The 18,730-nt window shown below is 37.2% G+C and overlaps 2 protein-coding genes across 2 annotated transcripts in view; one reads left to right on the forward strand and one right to left on the reverse strand.

Moving 5' to 3' along the window:
• LOC129721072 (sodium-dependent transporter bedraggled) overlaps positions 1 to 18,730 on the forward strand; it is a 276,779-nt gene that overhangs the window by 212,807 nt on the left and 45,242 nt on the right. The window lies entirely within an intron of this gene.
• Positions 4,987 to 7,008, reverse strand: LOC129721089 (probable cytochrome P450 9f2). Its single transcript, XM_055673220.1, has 2 exons — positions 6,516 to 7,008; positions 4,987 to 6,461 (listed from the first exon to the last, which is right to left on the reverse strand). Exons 1-2 carry the CDS (start codon positions 6,725 to 6,727, stop codon positions 5,075 to 5,077), a joined length of 1,599 nt encoding a protein of 532 aa, XP_055529195.1. The 5' UTR covers positions 6,728 to 7,008; the 3' UTR covers positions 4,987 to 5,074.

Below are 18,730 nucleotides of genomic sequence, written 5' to 3' on the forward strand. Positions count from 1 at the left end.
CTAAGCCTAAAAGTCACACCTTCTATTCCCGTTCATTTTCGCATCCTCGCAAGCTGCATACATTGCCCGCTTTACTAAAACCAAAAAGTACATAAATTTCCCTTCAAAATGAAACTTGTTGAATAAAAATCGGATCAAAACTGAGGGAGTTATAGGTGTTTGAAGTTAAACTAAAATTTGTGATTTCAAACATAAAAATTGCCTGAAATAGCAACATTCGAAGTGCGATTAAATATCGATATCTAAACCGATTGCACTTTGCACCGATTGAACTTTGGAAAAAGGTCATTAACTGTTTGAGAATCTTTGGAGAAATGCAAACCGACATGAAAATTGCGGTTTTTTTCGGCCTCCGACCACTGTGAGTTGATACGTACTTAACTTATCTCATGATTCCGATTTCCTAGAAAGTTGCGGCAAACTTGTCCAGAAGGTCTAGAGCTTCTGGATGGTGAATAGTTATGTAGGGAATTCCATCGCTATTGGACACTATTTTTTTTTCACACTTTTTTTTTTATTTTTTACCCTAACTTATTTCATGATTCCGAACTCCTGGAAAACTTCCGTCTTCAGCAAAGTTGGTCAGAAGGCCGAAGGATTCTAGTCGGTGAAAAGTTGAGTGTAGAATTCTGCGGATACGCGGTTCTAGTGTGAATGCAATCATTCATCCTTAACTTATCTCACGGCTCCGACTCAAATGAGAGCATTTCTTTAGAATGAACACAAAAAATTGTAAATCAATCATTAAAAAGATTTTGAAAACAAAATAAATTGAATTGCACAATTTCTGCTAACTAATTTCAACCACTGAGTTCCTGATGCTGCAAATTTTCAAGAAGTTCGATTTTCGAGATAACTTAAGATAAATTTCAAATCAAACGCACGTTAGGTCTTATTTCCAATTAAATTATCCATAAACCAAAAGCCCTTCTGAACAAGTTACGTAAAGACCGCAACTTTCTAAACGATAGAATTCACAAGATAAATTCAGTTGAAAATATTTAAAACTGCATGCACTCTAGGCACCACAGAGTGGATAAATCTCATACTAAACTCAGTAGCGTAGCGTGACCGGGTGACACCCGGGGCGGAAAATTTTCCCCTGGGTGTCACCCCCACCAGGTTGCAGTGAAATTATCTTGTATCAAAAGTTTAAAGACATAGCACGATCGTTTTCAATTGCACTAAATCCACTCATTTTTGATAAATTGGTTGAGATTATACTCTTAGGAGCAAATTTATATAATTTTCGAGGGTTTCACCTCGACTTCCACCTAATGTAGAGTAGTGAGGGGCAAAAGTACGCACCTAATTGTTTTGCAAACAGAACTTTTGCAAACAATTATCATAAAATTCAGTTTTGCTTCCAAGCGGTTCATGAACCTCTCGCCTTCGAAATGTATTACCAGAGTTTTTTGATTTTTGTTTGTAGCATGAGAATTTCATTTTTTAGAAAAAATACTCAGATGCAAACTTTTACCCAGCATGCGGGGCAAAAGTACGCAGTTTACGGGGCAAAAGTACGCACATTGTTTTTCGGTGCCCCGAAATAATTTTCTTACTTCCGGAAATTCCGTTTTCTGGGGATATGTTTGGGTGTTTTGGTGATATATCCCAAAAATGGACCTTCCAGAAGAGATTCCACTGGGGCTTCTAGAGGCCATCTAGATGCCATATTAGATTAAAAAAACGACTTTCGAAAAACAGCAGAAATGGTTAAATATACTGGTATTTTCGGAGTCGAATTGATGCTCTGAGAACAAAAATCAACTTCAGACGTTATTTTTTAATCAAAGATGGTGACTTCCGGTTTGCGGCAAACAGTAAAAATTGACCAAATGCCACCCCATATGAGTTATTTCGAAATCGAAACGATGCCAAGAGACCTGAAAACGATCCCAGACGCCATCTTGAATTCCAAGATGGTGACTTCCGGTTTTTGGAACACAACCTAAAATGGCCAAATACTAATATGTGTATTTCAGGGATCGAGATGATGCGCAGACACCAGAAATAAACTTCAAACGCGATTTTTAAATTCAAGATGGTGACTTCCGGTTTCTGGAAAAACATCCAAAATTGACCAAATAGTATGATGACAAAAGACTTGAATACGATACCAGACGAACCGGAAGTCACCATCTAGAATTTGATAATGGCGTCTGAAGCCGATTTCCGGTCTCAGGGCGTCATTTGATTTTAAGATATACACATATTGGGGGGTACTCGACCAGTCTGGATTGTTTCCTAGAAACCGGAAGTCGACACCTTGGGATCCAAAATGGCGTCTGGGGTCATTTAGTGGTCTCAGAGCATCATCCCGATTCCGAAAATACTTATATTACCTACTGTTTGATCACATTTTGTCGTTTTCCAGAAACCGGAAGTCGCCTTTTGGAATACAGAATGGTGTCTGGGGTCGTTATCCAGTCTCTGGACATCATCTCGATTACGGAAATACACATAATGGAGGGTATTCGACCATCTTAGATTACTTTCTAGAAACCGGAAGTCGCCATCTTGAGTTCAAAATGGCGTCTGGGCCATTTTCCGATCTGTGGGCATCATCCCGGTTGCGAAAATAAATATTGGATGGTATTTGGCCTTGTATTTTTCATTGTTTCTTTGGCTTCTAGAAGCCTCTATCTATTCCGGAAGGACCATTTTGAAAGCATATCAACAAAACTATTATTATGGGTACTTTTGCCCCAAAATGAGTTTTCCAACTGGTTTATGTTTTATGACAAACATCAAAATATTTCCGGCAAAACAAATTCACCCTACAAACCACAATCATACAAGAGTTTTTGGGCTCTGCTGTTTTCAAGTTTCTGTAGTTTCCGGATAGGTCAATCATAGTTCCCAAAACTAAGACAGTTAGATTAAAACAGCTCAAAACACAACTCTCGTCATAGGCTCGCCCAATTTAAACGGAATCTTATGTGTTTTCATGTGTGATTAACTGACGTTATAGAACTGCAAATTCATACAATGTTGCCAGTTTATTTTGCTCGAATGCTTCGAAAAGGCCAATGCGTACTATTACCCCGTGCGTACTTTTGCCCCTCACTACTCTAATGATTCTCAAGGATGTCATCCTTTTGAAGCTGGCAAGTATGAAAATTTTCCTCATGGGTGTCACCCCCTAAAGGGTGACACCCGGGGCGGACCGCCCCCTCCGCCCCCACCACGCTACGCCAGTGACTAAACTGTATAGCAACCAGGAGGCTTTATTCTTCTGAACAACTTTCTTGAATTTCTCAACTTTTAATTGGTTGCGCGATAAATTAGGGTAGGGAACATATTTTAAGCAGCTTCAGGAGCCGCCTGTGTATTGAGACGAAATACTTGGAATCTGTAAGGTGAAATACAAACATAAGTATATCAATTTGTTCTCTATCTTTTTCTCTGTCAGCACTTGTTTCTAGATTCTGAAACCGATTTAGCCAACTTTAACAATAGTCAATTAAAGTTCCCTTTCGAGGGACACTATTCCAATCACCCCGAACCTTTTAAGCAGTTTGCATCTGTTTTGCAGGGATTTTTTTTCAGCACCCGAATAGCGCCTGAATAGCTGCAACTTTTTTCGTTTGATGTTTTTTTTCTGGGTTGAACGGAATTTAATGTGTTCGTAAAACAGCTAGTTAATCAGAGTTTTCGTTTCATCATTGAAATTGTCGATATTGATCAAAATTCAGAAGATTGCGGCCCGTTTATTTCGACTGATTAAAATAGTCAAAATTATATACGCATCGGCAGCGCGTTACGAATTTAGAATCAAAATTTGCACTAACTTAAAGCCCTTGACTTCCTAAACAACTTCGCTGAAGATCGTTGCTCGCTAAGTGGTGGTATTCTGAAGATAAATTACGTACAAAATACTCAAAACTGCATCCACACTATCGCTGCGTAGTGATTAAATTTCGAACCATACTCTTCGCCGACCGCAAGCCCTTGACTTCCTAAACAACTTTGCTGAAGATCGCAACTCTGTCAGTCGTCGGAATTACGAGATAGAGTTACATGAGTCGGTGAAATTTTTTTGGGTGCTACAATATTCAAAATGGGTGTTGCATTGCTCAGTGAAGCGATTTCGAACTTATGGCAGTTAGTGTATGTAGTGAATTCTTCACACATGCTGAACAAGATATTGCGATAGAAAAAACTGCATAAAGAACAATGCGTCGATTCACAACCATGAACCAAACTTAGGTTTTTTACAACCGAGATTAAAGAATTTTTGAAACAATAGACTGAACGGAAACAGTCACGTTCGAAGAAGGAAAAACCCGCTGGCAAGGTCATGGTGTCGGTTTTCTAGGTTGCGCGTGGCAAAGTTTTCATTGGTTATTTTAAACTTTAACTTACTCGATCGATTAAATTTATTTTGAAAAACTTCAACTTCTCACCACGAACATGGTATCGAACGCCATCAAACATCGCTAGAAAAAGTGCATCGAAAGGAGATTATTATAATAAATAGTTTTAGATGTTTCATTTGTCGGGTAAAAAATGAGACTACCCTCGTATAATAGATATGATATATGTGTTTATTTTGTTAATTGAAGTAAGTAGTGAGTTGCAACTTATGATATTTTAACTTATATTTAGGAATATTAAGAAATCTACACAGTACAAACATGTTGGAAATGGACGCTTAGAAAATGCTTATCAAATTAGGGACTACATCCTTCATGTTAACTGCTCACGAATTCATCATAATGGTAAACACGTTTTCGAATTCATCCTGCTCAAAAATATAAGAAAAATATCTGAGACATCAACAGTTCAAACATAGCTATTCACGTTCGTTATATATGCTCTGCACGACTTAAAAAGCACACTAGAATTTATTGAGCGTTGACAAAATTGAATTATCGCCCACTCCCTCAACCAAGCTACCCCAAGGTCAATCAATTTAGGCGTGAAACATACCGACGCAACGTGTTTTATTTTTATTAGTGCATAAATAAAGATGATGCCAAATTAACTGAATCGCTAAGAATGATGTAGCAAGATAATTTATTCAGAAAAAATAGTTTCAAATTTCACTTTTAATTGGTCCAATTAAATTTCATAACTGCCTCAACTTCAACCTGAGATGCTGTCTAATATTCGGGAACAATCCGGGTGCCAGTTTAAGCGGGATTCGCGTTTGCTCTGTTGGTTCGATGCTGAAATTCAACAACAGCTGGTACATAATTGCCTTAATCTCCATCAGGGCAAACCGGGACCCAATACAGTTTCTGGGACCAACCCCGAACGGCATGTACGCTGCCATGTTGAATTGGGCTCGGTTTGCTTCGCTGAATCGTTCCGGGTCAAATTTGGTTGGATTGGGGTAATACTTCGGATCGAAATGGATTCCGTATACCGGGAACCACACGCAGGTACCTTGGTCGATAGTAAACTTCAGTCCATCTCCCGCGTCCAGCGTATAATCTTTGACGCAGTATCTATCGATCATCGGATTTGGCCACATTCTTAGCGTTTCCGATAGGACCATATCGAGATACTTCATCGATTGCAAAACATCGTACGATAGTGGTTGTCCTTTCAATTGTTTGTTGGTTTCGACAATCTCTTGGTAAAGTTTCTCTTGAACTTCGGGACTCAACGCCAGTTCGTACGCAATAAAGGTCATGCCGGATGCTATTCCTTCGAACCCGGCGAGGAAGAACAGCATGCACTGTGCTGTGATTTCCGGATCTGTTAGAGTTTTGTTGTGCGATGCTTTTCCAATGTCTGATTCGAGGACTGTTGCAAAACCTTCATTTTCTGCTGTCGTTTCATGCTGAGCCTTTAGAACGCCCTTCTTTGCCATCATTAACAAATGAATCATGTCTGGCCGCACGATTCCATGGGCTTCTCTATTTTGCATCGCTTCTTTGACGATCTTCGAAAAGAAATGTATGTGCTTTCTTTCAATTACATCAATGCCCAGCTTTTCCATGATTCTTGGAAAAAATGCAAAGCACATTACTCTCAATATGATAGAAGTTCTGAAAAAGTTGATCATGGAGCTTCCCGTCGCAAAGAAATCGTTTCCTGGGTCATGAATGGAGTCCACCTGCAGTCCAAAGGCACAACTTGCTATAATATCGGTTGCAATCCGTGAGAACAGATCCTTTATTTCTCCATCAATGAATCCCTCTTTTTCTGCTTTTGAACGTAACGTTTGAATCATTCCACTACTGTACTGTGCGATTAGCTCGAACATCGCACGCATTTTGCTACCCGTAAAAGCTGGGCTCAGAGTAGACCGCATATCTCGCCACTTTTGACCCTTCAGTGAGAACAGAACTTTGTTGAACAATACGTTCGGGTTGTCGTTATCGTTCATGCCAAACATTGGGCGTCGATCAGTAAAATAATCGAAATCTTTTACGGAAATTTGCTTGATCAGGTCCAGATCGGTAATCACGAAGGTACGACTGTTAGTATCAAACAATCCAAATACTCTGCGAAAAAAAAAACTAACTAACCCGATCTCCATGACAAACAGCTTCACTTACTTCACACCGGCAAACTTATCGTAAACTTGTTTAACATAATCGTGCATAGATAGCCTCTTCAACATAATATCTGCAGTGCTGCCGAAAAACGGAACTGCCGCCAGCGAAGGAATTGGCTTATCGCGAAAGTAATCATGATTTTTGGTAAGCCAGCGATAGATAAACCAAAACAGCGTTAGCACCAACGCCAGACCAATAACGTTTACTTCCATGTTCGTTCTCCGCGACTGATGCGCACATACTGAACTCGGTTCGTGTTTGTTTGTCCAGCTCAACCTCGGTGGTGAGCAGGTTATTAATTTTATGATTCAGTGGTTGTTAGTGTTGGGTCCGGTTAGTGACGAATTCCGAACGATGCGAGAATTATTTTCTTGTTTCAATCAATCCAAAATTATGAGTGGGCAGCACTCATTCTGAAAAATACAAACCTGAACCGAATTTCTCGTTGACTTTGAAAGGTCACGTGTCACATTCGGTTGGTTGATTCTCTGCTCGAAGCCGCCTCATCTGGAATCAGTAGCCAGCGTGTGTGACACAAGTATCGTGTGCTGATGCTGGCTAAGTTAATTGTTACTCATTAAGGGGTCTAATAACCACTCGAGCGGTATGTATTCGTGTTGCAGTGGTTATATCGAACATCAACTATGTCTGTCGTATATTTGTTCAGAGAAAATTTTTGTAGTCGTTGTTTAGAATGCAGGTGGAAGCTTTTGTACATTCACAGTACCAATTGAAGTCCCAAATGCTGAAAAACAAATTCAAATTATCCATGCATTGAGTAGAGATACGGTTGCTTGTGGACTAGTCTTTGACTGCCTATAGCTTCAAAGTTTGTGTTTTGTCAGTGTGTCTTTTAAAGATTACCTGGAAGTTAACTTACATCAGTCTTTCTCAAGACTACCTATTTCTTTCTTTCTCAATACTTGCAATTTGATATTATTTTTGAACTTTTTTCGTATCACCTGAAATGGCAGGACGAAAAAAGAAACCACGCATCGCTACGGGGAGGAACAGAGAGGCATCTCTTTCTGAAACTAGCTTATGCAGTGAAAATTTATATGATATTCTGCCTGAGCAATAAGCCGGCGAAATTGAAATGTTTGAACGTAAAACTATTCAAAGTGAAATTTCTTTAAAAAAAGAGAAAGTTCCACCTATTGTGGTAACTATTGCTTCTGAATTTTATATTTTTATAAGAGAACTTTCTACGTTTCTCTCCGACGTCAAAGTTACTTATCAAATTGGCCGAAGAGGCGAATGCCGTTTACTGGCCCAAACATTGAAAGATTGGAGTCGTCTTATTCAGTATTTAACTGAAAAGATGTATAAATTTTTTACATATGATACGAAGAGCGCCAAGCCGTTCAAGGTCGTATTGAAAGGTCTCACCAACGATCAAACCGTTGATGAGATTAAAATTACTTTGACAGAATTACTTAGTATAGCCCCTACCCAAGTAATTCTGATGAAACAAAAATCACGAGGCGAAAACAGTCAGCGAACTGGAATTTCCCTTGTAAATTATTTAATTCATTTTAACCGCAGTGAGGTTAATAACTTAAAATTTTTTGAAAAAGCACATGCTTTATATAACGTGCGTGTAAAATGGGAATTATATCGAAAGATTGGCGGAGGTGAGAAGCATATCACCCAATGCCGTGTTTGCCAACGTTATGGCCATGGTTCAAAGTTTTGTAACATGGACCAAAAATGCCTCATTTGTGGAGACTCTTCTCACAAAAAAGACACATGTCCTGTGAAAGAGAGTAAAAATTTTCGCTGTGCGAATTGTAACGGCAACCATATGTCGAATTTTTATCAATACCCAGCCCGTTTAGCAATTATAAAGGCAAGGCAAGGTAAACAAAATTCAAAACAAAATTCTCAAAGCGTACCAGTGACGCATAGTTTACCTACTCCTTTGCATACCCGTTTAACTTATGCACAGGTTACAGGTAGTTCGAACATTATACCGCCTAGTGTTGGTAGTTCGAAAATGGCCGTTAATATGGGTAAGCAAAACACGCTAGAAAATAATTGTACACCTATTACTCCAGCTGATATTGCTGCCGAAAATATTTTTTCTAATGTCAACTGCCTGGGGCCTATTACGGCAGGTAAACTTTATTTTTTGCAACAGGCAATGTTCGATCTTATGAACGTCATGTTGCAGGCAAAATCAATGTTTGAAGCCATTCAAATAGGCACAAATTTTACTATCAAAATTGTTTCTAATTTAAAATTTAGCAATGATTTTAAATAAAACAATTAAAATATTAAATTGGAATGCTCGCTCATTGAAGGCCATTAAGAATGAGCTTTTTAATTTTTTAACAGTAAATAATGTGCATAATGCAATTATTACTGAAACATTTTTGAAACCTAACATAAAATTAAAATATGATCCCAATTACGTGGTTCATAGATATGATAGGATTCAGGGTTCCGGCGGTGGAGTTGCAATTGTTATTCATCGCCGAATCAAACATCGTGCTCTTCCCCATCTTGAGACGAAAGTTATTGAAACCTTGGGAATTGAAGTTCAAACTGAACTTGGGATTTTATTTATTGCCGCAGCATATTTACCATTTCAATGCACACGCGAGCACAAAAATTATTTTAAAGGTGATTTACAAAAACTCACCAGGAATCGTTCGAAATTTTTTATAATCGGCGATTTTAACGCTAAACATCGTTCATGGAATAATTCTCAAAGTAATTTCAATGGCAAAATTTTATTCAATGATTGTTCTTCAAAATACTATTCTATTTTGGCTCCGATTAGTCCTACATGCTTTTCTTCTGTAAGAAACCCTTCAACAATTGATTTGGTGCTAACAGATCAAAGTCATGTATGTAGTGATTTGATCACACATGCTGACTTTGATTCTGACCATCTTCCAATAACTTTTTCTTTATCACATGAATCAGTTTTAAACCCTATGAGCTCTGTTTTTAATTATCACAAGGCTAATTGGGAAAGATACAAAACTCATATTGAGAGAAATTTCAATAATGAGCTTGATTTGCAAAACGAAGTGAATATTGATTCCGCTTTGGAAGCATTAAAATGTGCAATTGTTGATGCCAGGAATAATTCTGTTCCAAAGGCTAAAATGAAATTTGATTCACCAATAATTGACGAAAATCTTCAACTTCTAATTCGTTTGAAAAATGTCCGCAGACGCTAATATCAACGTTCTCGTGACCCTGCTTTTAAAACTATTTATAAAGATTTACAGAAAGAGATTAAGCATAGATTTACTCTTCTGAGAAATCAAAATTTTGAGACTAAAGTTGAAAAATTGAAACCATGTTCAAAACCTTTTTGGAAGCTGTCGAAGTTTCTTAAGAAACCTTCAAAGCCTATTCCAGTTTTAAAAGATGGTGAACGTTTTCTTGTATCCAATGAACAAAAGGCTCAAAGACTTGCTCAGCAGTTTGAGAGTGTTCATAACTCAAATTTGAATTTTGTGAGTCCAATTGAAAATGAAGTCACACGTCAATTTGATTTAATTTCTTCCCAGAATTTTTTACCTGCAGAAATAATTGGAACTAACTTGAATGAGATTAAATCAATTATTAAAAATTTAAAAAATATGAAAGCACCTGGTGACGATGGAATCTTCAATATACTAATCAAACATCTCCCTGAGAGCACAATGGAATTTTTAGTGAAAATTTTCAATTGCTGCTTCAAAATTGCATATTTTCCCAAATTATGGAAAAATGCAAAAATTACTCCAATTTTAAAGCCGGATAAGAATCCAGCTGAAGTTTCAAGTTACCGACCAATCAGTTTGCTTTCTTCAATAAGTAAACTGTTTGAGAGAATTATTCTTAACAGAATGATGTCACACATCAACGAAAATTCAATTTTTGCAAATGAACAGGTTGGATTTCGCCATGGGCATTCTACAACTCATCAATTGCTCAGAGTTACTAATATGATACGAGCTAACAAATCTGAAGGTTATTCCACTGGAGCTGCTCTTTTAGACATAAAAAAAGCATTCGACAGTGTTTGGCATAAAGGTTTGATTGCAAAATTGCAAACTTTTAATTTTCCAATTTTTCTAATCAAAATTTTGAAAAATTATCTTACTGATCGAACTCTGCAGGTTGTCTATCAGAATTCAAAATCTGATAGATTTCCTGTCAGAGCAGGTGTACCTCAAGGTTCAGTCTTGGGTCCAGTCCTGTACAACATATTCACTTCAGAACTTCCTGATTTGCCTCCAGGATGCACAAAGTCCTTGTTCTGCGATGACACAAGCATTTCCGTAAAAGGAAAAAGTCTTCGTGTCATATGCAGTCGATTGCAGAAAAGTTTAGATATTTTTTCTTCCTACTTGCAAAAGTGGAAAATCTCTCCCAATGCTTCTAAAACTCAAATGATAATTTTTCCGCATAAGCCTAGGGCTTCTTTCCTCAAGCCAAACAATAATCACGTTGTCAAGATGAATGGGGTTATTTTAAGTTGGTCCGACAAGGTTAAGTACTTGGGACTAATTTATGATAAAAAACTTATTTTCAAAGAGCACATTGAGAGTATACAAGCCAAGTGCATCAAATATACGAGATGTTTATATCCTCTCATTAACAGGAATTCTAAACTTTGTTTAAAGAACAAACTTTTGATTTACAAACAAATTTTTAGACCAGCAATGCTTTATGCTGTACCGATCTGGTCAAGTTGCTGTTCAACAAGGAAGAAAACGCTCCAAAGGATTCAGAATAAAATTCTGAAGATGATTTTGAAGCGTCCTCCTTGGTTTAGAACACTCGAATTACATAGACTTACTGGTGTTGAACCATTAGAAGCTATGTCAAATAAAATTATTAACAATTTTCGACAAAAATCGTTGCAATCCTCAATTGCTACGATAAGCTCTCTTTATAGCCAATAAGTTAGCAATTAAGTTAGTTGTAAGTTTACTTCCCCTTTTCTGACAAGTAGGTTTAAATCCCTACGAATGATAAGTCCTAATTGCGAAAGCAAACAAATCCTAACAATTAAAATTACAAATTTCTAACAGTGTTGAGAAGTCACCATTTGTGATTGGACACACATACTCATTATTTACTAATATTTATCATAAATACTTAAGCTACTCCCCCCTTTGAAAAAAAATATATATTTTTCGACCATATTAGTAACAAATGATAATAACATTCATTAAAGTTATGTTTCTTCGTTTACATTCAATTATACTGCAATATTGTTTTTGTCTGATTGATTTCATTTGAACGTTTCCATACCAATTGATGGTTCATGGTGATTTTATTAGCAGTGTGTGATTTTCATACTAAAAAGAGAAAAGAACCATTAAATCGGAACTTTGATGGTTTTTAAGGAATCCGTAGACAAGCTGCGTGTACGGTAAGTCTAGCCTACCCAGAATATCGCGCACCGGGATGTTGGACTGTATTCCTCGGGCCCTAAGGAAGTCTACAAGTTAGGATCTCATGCCATAATACTCAGTGCATACCCGAACAATACGTTCAATGTCATGGTATCCCTGTCCACAAACGCAAAGATTCATTCGTGAGCCCAATACGCGAGAGATGGGCTTGAAGCCCATAGTGATTGGACATAAGCCTAGACATGACACGAATGAAGTCTCGACCTACATCCAACCGTCCGAACCACGGTTTCGTCGATACCAGAGGGGTCGATAGAGTGTAGCCACCGCCCCGATTCCTTGCCAGCTAAGGAGTGTCTTCTGACGATAAATTCCAAATAATTCATTGTAAGCAATGGCTCTTATGTAAATATCACCGTTTATTGAGCCCACCTAAGCTAGAGAGTCAGCCCTCTCATTGCCCGGAATGCAACAATGAGAAGATACCCATGCTAAGGTAATCTGGGTTGATTTTGCGGATCAAGCACTCAGATGTTCCCCATCAGGAAATACGGAGAATGCTCCACATCCTTCATCGATCAAAGAGCCTCAATAGAGCAGAGACTGTTCGTAAAGATGAAGTTCGTGGGCATTCTTTCGATAATCGCGAGGGTATACTGAATTGCAGCTAATTCTGCGACGTAAACAGAAGCAGCATTATCGAGCTTATAGGAGGCGGTGAAATTGTTATTGAAGAAACCGAAGCCATCGAGAAGTGATCCGTCAGTGTAGGACGCATTGTCACAGTTGATGATTCTATATTTATTAAAAAATATTTTCGAAATCTGCTGCACGCGTAAGTGATCCGGGATTCCACGAGTTTCTTCCATCATGGATGTATCGAAAAATATAGAAGCATCAGAAGCATCTAATAAGTTGTCACGATTGGAGATGTATGAGGATGGATTTATACTTTGGGACATGTGGTTGAAATACAAAATAATGAATCTCTTGGCGACCGTTTTTGAGATTAGCTTTTTTTTTTTAAAATATGCCCTTTTTGTAAGTTATTCGTGATTCTCTGCAACACTCAAATTTTTTTGAAACGTATGATATATTGATCATAACACAATTCATTCTTTAATTCAATTTTTTTATTCTGAAGTATAATACTAGTAAATACACCCAGCACCCAACATTCCGAAATGTCGAAAATGGAGTGCAATGGCAGAATGGAAGATTTCAAATGCTTACATCTTCGTTACCACTGAACGGATTTTTGGAATTAATATCTCGTTGGATAAAGAACAATTTTTTCTAGTTTATGAAAACAGTGTTTGAAACATTTTTTCATAGTAAGGCCGTTACTATGGCCGTTGGAAGGGGAAGAAAAAAAAAGCTCAAACCGTTTTGTTCATTTCATTGGTTTTCCGACAGCATAAATGCTTAATTTAGCAACAAACAAGTCAGGTAACAGCGAGAGTGTCGTCGAAAGGCAAGCGAAATAAATAATAATAATAATAAAGTGTTATTTTTCAACATTTATTTTAATGCAAGTTACAAACGTTATAACTTGCACACAAACTTTGATCAAAGATATTTCTTTTTTTTTCATTTCGGTGTAATTTTTTTTTGCCACCCCCTCTGCTAACTTTGATAACCTTGGACATAAAAAGAATTCGAAATTTGTATCAGCCTAAACTTAAATTTCATACCCAATTTAATTACAGCTGAAAAAATCGCGTGCTCGCGATGATGCAATTCAAACACTTCCCCAGCTTAGTCTTCACTAAAGCATACAAACGATTTGGTTCGTTGCCGTTGTTGTTGCTTTGTTCGCTCGAGTGATTAGTCAGCCATTAGCCACACATAAAAACTAGCATGCAACAATTTAGTCTTCATTGTTCATTCGTTCACTGTAGCAGAAGGACGATTTACTGAAAACCGGATCGATCGGTAGCAAGCAGACTTGCGGCAGCGCAGCAGGCGATGATTTCATGTTTGCATGGTTTTTGCTGACACACACGGTCATTTGATTGCAGCATTCCGTAACGGACGGCGCTTTGTTTTTTAGTGCATCAAAATTATTACTATTTATCTGCCATTCACCGTTGCCACGAACGTTGCTAATAGTGATGAAAACTTTAAAATCTCGCTTTTCTTCTTAACGTAATTTTTCAACCGCAGACGGCAAAAGCAACGATCGAAATGTTTTAATTTCTCCACTATTTCTTCGCCTTTATTTTTATACTGTGTTCATATTGTCTTTATATTGTGACACACCAATGATTTTTTTTTATTTTATTTTATTTTTCTTCGGGCTCCGATCACCGTGTGGCTTATTTTGTCGAGTCTTAATTGAATTTCGGTGGGTTTTTCTTACTATTTAAAACAAATTTGTTGACGTTCCGGTCTACTTGTCCTTTGTTCCGACCATTTTCAGAAAACAAATTTTCTATTGTGATCCCTTCGGTGGGTTTCCTTATTTTTTAATTTTTTATCGAACAATTATTCAGAGTTGTGCAAGTAATTGCATTAATCTACCTGTTTAACTTGTATTACACATACTAAACGAATTAATAACAGCAACCAAGCATGGAAAAGTTCACTCACTAGCAATATTTCATGCAAATGTGTTCTTTGGTTCATTAGGTATCGTTCAACTATTTCCACTTGCGTACAAGTTTTCCATAGAAACGCTGCTGATTGTTTTTCGCTTCTAAGAGTTCCGAATACCATAGAAGGAGACTTAATGATTCAAACACGATAGTAGTTATTGTATCCAAGTTCACTTGCATACAACAGTTTCGCGGGATCTTTGAGATATTATCGCCAGTTATACAAAATTATGAATCCAAATGAAAATTAGATTGCGTTCAATTGTTTGCTTGCCGGAGCAAGGAGGTATCATTAATGCTAACGGAAATTGCAGCATGGTGCACTAGCATGTGATATTTGAAATCACCAAGAATTATCGTGGTATATCACGGTGAAAGCAGGACGTGGAGTAGCCGAAACCCACATACAAGCAACCCACATTTGAAAGAATCGTTGCGATCGCTTGAGTGCAATCGTTTACGATTCTTTCGTGAAACACTCGCTATATGTTGCTCGCTTCGCCTAAAGCAGGCAATACAGAAACAAAATCATCAAAGAAAGCTACCATATTCTTTGCTCTAAGTTGTCTCTTGCATGCGTGAGAATGTGTTACTTTTAATAGCAATGGTTTGCTAGGATTGAAAGCTTATGAATAGCACGTTCAAAAATGATACCCGAATGATTGTTATGCGATACGATTTTTTCCATCCTTGACAACAACAAACAAATTTTAAACATAATTCAAACTAGCTCGATAGTTGAAATATGATCGCATTTAGTGATAAACAACTCTAGCGTCACTTTCCAATCACTTTAATAATGTAAAACTGCCTATTTCAGAATTTGCTAGGTAAGAAAATTCAGCATTGCTTCAAGAACGTGTTTGTGGCCTTAAGAAAGGCCGACTGTGATTTGCACTTGGCCGGAGAAATGAAACAATTCACCTTGAGCTAGTGTATTTCGTAATAGCTATAACTTCGAACCCAGCATACTTAATTAGCTCTTCTGGTAACAACAATAGTACGGGAGGCTAAACTTGGCTGGTCTACCGCTTGTGTCCTCGATGTCGTCTTAATGACGAGTTTGTTGACGGTTAAACAGTTGAACACTCTATTTTTTTACTTTCTTCCATAATACCGTGTGTGTCGCCCCGCCCATTTGTCACGTTAGATATTTAAGACAATCGCATGGGTTTATTTCATCATATCTAAAGCTAATGCCACGGTTCGTAACCCGTAAATTATGCGGGTTGGTACAAGAGTACCTATCGATCTGGCGACTGCAATGTACCTTGCTGCGGATGTGTTGGAATTGGCGGGGAATGCTGATAGAGATCATAGAACGAAAATTATCCTGCCAGTGGCAATGCGCAATGACAAGAAACTTAACGAGCTTCTATCTGGCGTCATTAATTGCCCAAGGAAATGTTCTTTCATGTCTTGGATATGAACTCCTACTATTTTTCTGCAGGGCAATATCCGTTCCCTGCAATTTATTCCCAGACAATTTATCTTCTGAGGTTTCTGAGCTACAAGCTACGCGTTGAATGAAACCTATGCCAATATGCTGGCGCCCTTTTAATAAAATTACTCATGAGTCTGCAAAATGTATCTATCTGTGGAAAATACTTACTAAACTAAAATACTTACGCCAACTCGACTGACGGGCTGGCGGCCTCCTTTTAGAATTCAATGAAACTTTGTGGGTGTATAGGCCTTGTCAAACCAAGCAGCTTTGTATACTGTTTTTCAAAAGTTTACCTGAACTAGCATTTGAAAAGGGCAGAGTTTTTTTATGAATCAATATTTCTGAATCATAAAGTGTATGAACTTTCATTCAAAAATATTGCAGATATTGAATATGAGATTCTACACTGAAAAAAAAATTGTATAATTCCACGCAAAATAAGGCATCCATTTTTGATCTGGTTAAAACTTTTCACCGATGTTTCTATGGGCCAAAGATGTCATTTGTGCTATAGGTATTTTTTTTTTTTTTTTGAATCATGACTGATATTCGAGAAGGGGTGAAATCAAAAAGGTAATAATGATTGCAAATATTTTTAGAGCCATAACGACTTGTTGGATGATGGGTTTGGCAAAGTTGTGAATAATAATAATTTTGTCTCCCTGGAAAAAATACGCATACGAAAATTTGTAAGAAAATAAGGTAATAGAAAAATAAAACTTAATTATTTTAAAAAGTTTTTTTAAATTTTTTTCTCTGCAAAAGATAAGCAAAACACTGATGGTTGTCTATAGTATCACGGTAGTATTTTCGTTGCTCCGAAAAAAATGCATACATACGCCGCAAGAAAACAAATAATTCTCGAAAACACAAATTAATCCACCAAGCGGTGGGACCTGGCCTTACTCATTCGAATTTCATTATATGTTGGAACAGATCTACACAAACACTTGAAGTTTTAGAAACAAAAATTTACATCTAATTAAGTAATTTTATAATTATATTGCTGGATTTCCGGTACCTGGATGATACCCAGAAGTTGGAACAGGAGCGGCTTGTTTAACCTACCTGTTCAACTAGAAATTCTGAAAATCAGAGTTACTACAATTTTATCCGCGAATAAAAGCAAGTAATTCCCTTTGTTACTATTTAAAAATAAAACTAAAAAACAAGAAAATAAGGGCATGAATTTGGATTTTAGATTCATTTTTTGCCTGACGTCCCCATGTTCATTGCACAGGTTGCACCCTTGGACGAGTCGCCCCTGAGTTGGAAATCAACTTTAGAAGCTCCCGGTTTCTGGAAAACATTTCAATAACAGTCAACTTAACAGCTCAATTTTATCCAATGTGGGTTTTTCAAAAACCGAAATGATGCTTAGGTGCCGGGAATCAACTTCAGACTTAATTTTGTATTACATATTGCAACTTTTGGTTTCTGGAAAACATTCTAAAATTGCCGAATGCAATCCAATAAAAGTATTTTCACTATGTATATGAATGAAGTGAGTAGTGCTGTAGAGGTAATGTATCGGAAGAAACAATTCTTAATTTGGAACCTTTTATTCTTTAGCAACGCCGAGAACGTTCAACTTATACATCATAGAATTTAAATGATGTTGAGGCCACATATTTTGTTCGAAACATGTTGGTTTTAAACAGTCAGTGGATTACGTTTCTTTCCATAAGTTTTGATCCAAATAATCAATTTATATGAAATAATTTTTTTGTGAGTTTCAGAGTCATGTAATTTTTGAGATACTAGACTTGCGTTATTTTTACAATTTCGTACATGATAGTTAAGGTAAAAGTCCGATTGTGATCAAAAGGAACATATCGGGCAACTAGATCTTTCATTCGACTGTAATAACATTGAAATTGGTCCAGCCAAGTTTATTATTCTCCTCAATAAGTGGAAAGAGCGGAGTTTAATTTTTTCGCGCACTTCTCCGGCATGAGCGCTTCGTATAGTAATTGTTTGCACAAAGCTTTTCGCTCCTACTTTGTACGGTTTTTCTGCCACTCGCAGAAAAAAATAACTCGCTGCTTACACCACAGTCGAGCGAAACAAGAGTGGTTAACGCAGTGCGCGCTGCTGAGATAATAGAATAGAGACAACATTAGTTTTCTTGAGAGAATATGATACGGAGTGGCGCCGGAATTGCGTGATGTAAATCTCATTCGACAAAACACGCAATTTACTTTGCTACCCAGACGCTCCCCTCATTTGACTCAAGAGATTCACTGTGAAAGCATTGCAGTGAGCCCTGTTGTGTAGTTATGGTGCGTAATGTCCTTTTGTGTGAGAATATCTTTCTAGGAGAAAGGTAAAACTGTAAACGAAACTTGCTATTATGCAATTAAAAATCATCGCGTGAAAAAAGCTGCGACTTTTCGCTTACCGCGATCTCTTTTATTATCAGTATATTTGCATCTTGCATGTGTATTTAAAAATCATATCAAATAAGGAACTCATTCTACTCGAAATTATAAGAAAAATATCTGAGACATTTACAATCAAAACGTAATTATTCCATTTGTTATGCTTCAACACAACTCCAAAAGACTTCGTTGAACGACGAAAAAGAGTGAATTTTCGCTCGCTCCCTTTACCAAACTGCCCCAAGGTCAATCATTTTAGGCATGAAACATAGCAACGCAGCGTATTTTATTTTTAATAGTGCAGAAATAAAGTTGATGCTAAATCAACTGACATGCTTAGGATATTGGAGCAAGATAATTTATTCAGAAAAAATACCAAGAAATTTTGATTTGACCAATTGAGTTTCGTCAATGTCTCAACTTC

The sequence above is a fragment of the Wyeomyia smithii genome, chromosome 2 (assembly GCF_029784165.1).
Source record: "Wyeomyia smithii strain HCP4-BCI-WySm-NY-G18 chromosome 2, ASM2978416v1, whole genome shotgun sequence".
Classification (NCBI taxonomy): domain Eukaryota; kingdom Metazoa; phylum Arthropoda; class Insecta; order Diptera; family Culicidae; genus Wyeomyia; species Wyeomyia smithii.

Coding starts and splice junctions, on each gene's coding strand:
- LOC129721089 (XM_055673220.1), bottom strand. CDS start 6,727: ATGGAAGTAAACGTTATTGGTCTGGCGTTGGTGCTAACGCTGTTTTGG. Junction 6,462..6,515: donor GATAAGTTTGCCGGTGTGAA/GTAAGTGAAGCT, acceptor TTTTTTTCGCAG/AGTATTTGGATTGTTTGATA.